Raw genomic sequence first — 6,287 nt, forward strand, 5'->3', positions numbered from 1 at the left:
CTATGTAAAGTCTCAAATAAGCATATAAATATATGTTTGTTAAGTAAATTAAAAACTCTTGCTGTAGTCAACTTACATTTAATCCTTTTTTTAATAGCATCAGAGTTTACTAAAAGAAGCTCACATGGTGCTTTAAAAATCTGTCTTTATCATCTTTGTATGCAATCTTAAGGATGAATTGTCTTGGATCACTCTATCATATAAGACGGCAATCGAAGTGATCGATTCACAGAGAACCTTAGCAACGAACGACCCTGATTGCGTCTCATATAAGACGCGCGTTCGGGCATATCAGTGAAGAAAAAGGAAAACAAAACAGTATCCAACAACCAGAAGCCGAAAGGAGGCCTCTGTTGTTGTCGTCCTTAGCTCGCTTGTACGCGTCTACAGTCACGCTTCCACGCCACACTCACCGTTCCACTTTCTCCGCCATTCCTGCGTTCTTTCTAGTTTCTCCCCAATTTAAACCCTCTTCCCCTGTTCAATGCCAACTGAAAAATATCCGAAAACGATAATGATTCACGCTTCGTTTCTCCTCTTTGTCTCTGTTCTTCTGTTCTTCTCTCCTCTCCCTTCTTCTTCCATCTCTCCTAAAGACGACCTCCGTCTCCCTCCCAATGCCAAGTTTCCCTCCCAGCAGGCGGAAACCCTGATCCGACAGCTCAATCTCTTCCCCAAAGACGCCAACGTAGAGTCTGATGACTCTCGGCTGCCGAAGATCGTTGAGAAGCGGTTCCAGTTCCCGGGTCTTGCTCCTGAAGCTGGTGTTTCGGCAGAGGATCTCGGGCACCATGCTGGGTATTACAAACTCGCGCATAGTCACGGTGCAAGGTGTGTAGCTTACAAAAGTTTTTTTTTTTTTTCTTTTCTTGAAAGGAGTGTTAGAATTTTAGGGGAGTTTGGAATCTCTTGCTTGCATTTTTTTTTCTCTTTGGGATGTGGACATTGAACGTGGGTCTGATTATTAAAGCGGTTGCGGATTTGGGTTTGTTCCTGGTCGAATTAGTGCAAGTAATTGTATCTACTGGTTATGTTTGTTTGGGTGCTGATAAAAGTCCTGATTTCTTCTTTGGGCCGTGTAGAATGTTCTACTTGTTCTTCGAATCACGGAATACCAAGGACGATCCTGTTGTTATTTGGCTGACGGGTGGACCAGGGTGTAGCAGCGAGTTGGCTGTCTTCTATGAAAATGGACCTTTCACTATTGCGAACAACATGTCTCTTTTGTGGAACGAGTATGGTTGGGATAAGGTACGAGACCTCTGTCATAATCCATTTTTTAAATAGTTGATTGATACACAGAACTGACTCTGCTTCATTTGGGATGATGCATAGCTATGATTTCAAAAGTTACAGTATTTATTTAATCGTCTTCGAAAAGGGGGGACCATGTTTTGGAAGAAATCAAGGAGTTACTTTTGAAACGTCTGAGGGTTAGAGTGTGTTTGATGGTTCAGTTCCTCCAGCGGAGGTTTTCTCTCTATAATGAATGTTGCACCAGGAGAAAATGAGCAATTTTCAAGTAGGAAAATTTAACACTAATTGATTTCTTCCCATAACGATTAGATTCTAGCTAATTGGGTGCAGGAATGAGAGTTAAGTTTTACAATCCAATGAAGTTTTACATAATGAGAGTGAAGCATTAATCACAGAAAAGCAAAGTATAACTGATAAAGAAATGGGCTTTCTGCCCACAAACAGCATAAGTCCATTTACACATCCCACATGCAAGAAAGCATGTTATTGCTCGCTGCCTGTTTTTGCTTCTAGATAGCAAGATTATTCTGCTATCTTCAGACAAAAAAATATAAAAAAATGTGTCCAGTCTTTTTATTTGCTTTTTGCACTTATTTTTTATTTTGATAATGTGATGCAAGCACTTGCTCGCTCTCTTAGTGTAGCTATTGACTATTTTTCTCAAAAAATACTCTCTATGTTGTTGCCAGGTATCAAATCTTTTGTTTGTGGACCAGCCAACGGGTACTGGTTTTAGTTACACGACTGATAAACGTGATCTTCGTCACAACGAGAAGGATGTTAGCAATGATCTCTATGATTTCTTGCAGGTCCGTATCTCTCATTTTTTTAGTGAAATGACAATGTTTTATACTGTTTCTCATATTTGATTTCTCTCGTACTATTGCAGGCTTTCTTTAGAGAGCACCCTCAGTTTACGAAAAATGATTTTTTCATAACTGGGGAATCATATGCTGGGCACTATATTCCTGCTCTTACAAGTCGTATTCACCAAGGAAACATAGCAAAGGAAGGCATCCATATCAATTTGAAGGCAAGATTTGACTTTCCCACCTCAGAGACCTACTTTCGATGATGTTTTCCTTGGTCATCTTTCAAGTGACTGTGAAATGTTTGTGCAGGGCTTTGCCATTGGTAATGGGCTTACCAATCCTGGAATCCAGTACAAAGCATACACAGATTATGCAAAAGACATGGGAATCATTCAAGAATCTGACTATAATAGAATTAACAGGATCTTACCTGCCTGCGAACTGGCTATCAAGCTTTGTGGTAATTTTACTCATTTATGAGTCTAGTGCATGTAGTCTTTCTCTCATATCTGTTATCTGTTATGGTTCATGATGCGTAAAATGTAAAAAGGCCATGTTCCTTCCTCATCTGATGCAACAGCTACACTTAATTATTTTTCCTGCTGCACATTCATTTAGCCATTGTCAACACATTTGTCTTAATTGCTGCATTATTGGACCTCGTCTTCCAAACATGAAGACCAAATTGTTGTCAATAATTCGAAATGCAGCACTAGAGCTGTCAATTTGAATGCTTTTGCTTCACTTGAACTCAAGCCTTTAGATTCAATATCAAAAATACATATCACAACCATTTTAGTTAAGGTTTTTTAACCTCAGAATCATCTCCCCTTTTTTAACCTTAGAATGATGTATGGTCTTTCAGGGGCATCAGGTACTGCAGCTTGCATGGCTTCTTATTTGGTTTGCAACACCATATTCAATTCAATCATGTCAATTGCTGGAAATACAAATGTAAGTGAAATTCTCAATATTCACATTCAGTTTGGAGACACCAACGCATTTTTATCTTAGCCATTCCATTGTACAGTACTATGATGTCAGAAAGCAGTGTGAAGGTGATCTCTGCTATGATTTCTCGAACATGGACAAATTTCTGAACCAGAAGTCGGTCAGGAATGCTCTTGGTGTAGGTGACATAGACTTCGTATCCTGCAGCCCTACTGTTTACCAAGCTATGCTTACCGACTGGATGAGGAACTTAGAAGTCGGCATCCCAGCTCTCGTTGAGGATGGGATCAAGATGCTTGTGTATGCTGGGGAATACGATCTTATCTGCAACTGGCTCGGTATGTTTCCCTAATTTGGGCATTGTTCCACTGTGCTATATCATGATGATAGCATTCACTTATCTTTCTCTGATGTCACAGGTAACTCAAGGTGGGTGCATTCCATGGAATGGTCTGGTCAGCAACAGTTTGGTTCGGCACCTACTGTTTCTTTCAAGGTTGATGGTGCAGAAGCTGGACTTCTCAAGAGCTTTGGCCCTGTTAGTTTCCTCAAGGTACTACTTCTACCCTGTTCTTTTCTTTCTTTCAAAATGCCAAATGAAAAATTCTTTTACGAATCAATCGATGCCTAACAAGAACTGATTAAAATTCAATCGACCATGATAGGTCCATGATGCAGGTCACATGGTTCCAATGGATCAGCCAAAGGCTGCTTTAGCAATGTTGAAGAGGTGGACACAAGGGCAGCTAGCAGAAGATGCTTCTGAAGCAGACAGCATGGTCGCTTATATGTAAAGAACCTGTGTGAAGAATTCATATGTTTAAGCTTAACGTATATGTCACTAAAATATACAGGAAGTGGAGTTGGTTTTGATGGTGTATAACTCTCCTTGTCAATCGTTTTCTCTTCACCATCTTGATCACCTCATCAAAGACTTCCTTCCTAATGTTCCTGACGCAATGCCCACCATTTATTAATGCTTGTAAATGCATAGAGAAAGCTGTTGCGTTTGATAGAGAAATTTTACTCGTGAAAGAAAAGGATGATGCTTTGTCTTTCCCTGAACTCAAAAGTCTTTGTTTAGTTAAAATAAGATAAAGCAACGATTTCATTCTCCTTTCATTTTCACTTTCACTTTGGAAACTTAGCAGGTCCTTCACTTAAGCTACAAGTATCGAATCTCTACTGTATGTTTTTTAATGGCAGCATCTTTCCTTCACCTTACTGTAAAAAGGTTGGGTTAGGGTGAATTCTTCAATTGTACCCTTCCTATTGCAGTTCATAATTCTCCTCCAAAATGACTAAGTTTTTAAAAAACTTTAAAAAATTAAAATATAAAACTTATTTGATTTTTTAAATAAAAATATTATAAAAAATTAATATATAATGTTAAATAAAATATATAATTAGAAATATAAAATATTTGTAACACAAAATACTGGAACTAAAAATTTTAGAATTAATTAATCATTTAAGTGAATTTTATTTAAAGAATAATTATAATTAATTTTCTTAACATAAACATTATTATTTTAATAAATATATGATATTATACATTTAATATAAATATAATAAAATATTAAATGAAATTATTTAATACATTAGTATAAGACCATGGTTAAAATTCATTTCACTTATTTACATTTACACATTAATTTAGATTATTATAAAAAAAATTATATTATTTAATTTCTAAACTATTTCAATGGCTTTCAATATAGTAATATAATTATAAAATAAGAATCTAATAATAGCTTACAAAATATCAATTGTAAATGGTTACAAGTGTCAACACGATAATTGAGCCCTCCACAAAGGGTACACATCTTATTCAAATTTTTTTTCTTTCTAGGTGCCTTGACTCAATTTGCCACCTCTTCCTTTGCGACTCCTAGTATTTCTTCCACGGCCCCTGTTACTTGTATTTCTTCATCTACCTTGGGAGTACATGGTTGATGATATATCTATAAATATAGTCGTGGATGTGTCTAAGGTATTATTGAAAAGTAGGATTCTATGATGTATAATCGCAGTAGAAGAGGATCAAGGGTTGAGAAGAAGAAGAAAAGTTGTGGGGAGAAGGTTTTAGGATGAGAAGAGGAAGAGTGACGATTTTGGAGAAAAGAGGAGGAATAATAACGTAATGGACTTGTCCAAACCTTTCTTGTATTTATAGATATCAAAAGTACTAAAATTAAAAGAATATCTTTCACCCTAGTAAGAGTAAATAAGAGACATATATCATAAACTAATTACATAAGTACCACCTTAATTACATTATATCTTCCAGGACTCCCTCCAAGCTGGGAGGCATTGGCAGTGATCCCAGCTTGAACCAAATAACATAGATGTAGTAATAAGTTCCTCCATCACCGTGTCCCAACATTGAGCACCGACTCTCAAAGGGTAGAAATGAATGATAAAATGTAAGTTGAAACCAACTTCAAAGAATTTCGACCAAATATAGTTATAATAATCACCAAAGTGGGTAATGTCTGTCATTCACAAGACGACGATAAAAGACTCAAGGGTACCAATAAAAAGTTTCAAATGACTTAAACACCCATATAAATAAAAGGGACTAACCAAAGCAATGCTCCAAAGGTTTAGCCAAAGGGGTACGTGAGAGTCAAATAAACGACAAAAAGAGAAATGTTGCCAAATAAGAGGGTAACGAGTAATGAGGAAGATAAGAAGTTGAAGTCACCATGTGCTTCATTTTCCTAATAATTTCAAATTCGGCATCAGATGAACCAATACTAACAATAATCAGCAACCGACGAGTCCTTCAATAATAATGTCTCAGTCAAATAACAATAATGAATATGGGCCAATGCCCAAATAACACGTACGACATAATGAAAGTCTGTAATAAGGACGCATGAAATAATCCATTGTGAGTTCATCCTTGAATAAGGAAGATATGCACAAAATAATACCCTAGAACAAGTAATAAGCAACCAATAATCCAAGTGTTGTTAATCTTCTCAAAAAGAATAAATGACTTGATTGTTGCCGGTTCTAAGAGCACCTACAAGGTCTTAGATCTTTCTTTTGATATATAATTCTCCATATAATTCTCTTTCTTGATGACCTTAAATGACTCGAAAGTTAAAGTTTTCTGCTACTGCACAAAAATTTTCTGCTTCTTGACCTTTGCTCCTTTAGAAGTCTATTTCTCTTTCTATAAAAATTTGTTTTCAATTCTTTTTTATTTGAAAACTAGACTCAAAGATTTTTCCAGTTGTATATAATTTGCTATATGCA

At 36.4% G+C, this 6,287-nt stretch overlaps 1 protein-coding gene across 1 annotated transcript; it reads left to right on the plus strand.

Annotated features, from left to right (window-relative positions):
* Positions 1–343: 343 nt before the first annotated feature.
* On the plus strand, positions 344–4,142 carry LOC137944197 (serine carboxypeptidase-like). Its single transcript, XM_068789774.1, has 9 exons — positions 344–831; positions 1,083–1,251; positions 1,947–2,066; positions 2,147–2,290; positions 2,379–2,529; positions 2,935–3,023; positions 3,100–3,358; positions 3,440–3,573; positions 3,686–4,142. Exons 1-9 carry the CDS (start codon positions 485–487, stop codon positions 3,812–3,814), a joined length of 1,542 nt encoding a protein of 513 aa, XP_068645875.1. The 5' UTR covers positions 344–484; the 3' UTR covers positions 3,815–4,142.
* The last annotated feature ends 2,145 nt before the right edge of the window (positions 4,143–6,287 follow it).

This window comes from Aristolochia californica, unplaced genomic scaffold (genome assembly GCF_029961685.1).
Source record: "Aristolochia californica isolate CCGP_79_NKW_82.1479 unplaced genomic scaffold, dmAriCali1.0.hap1 SCAF_11, whole genome shotgun sequence".
In the NCBI taxonomy this organism is placed as follows: domain Eukaryota; kingdom Viridiplantae; phylum Streptophyta; class Magnoliopsida; order Piperales; family Aristolochiaceae; genus Aristolochia; species Aristolochia californica.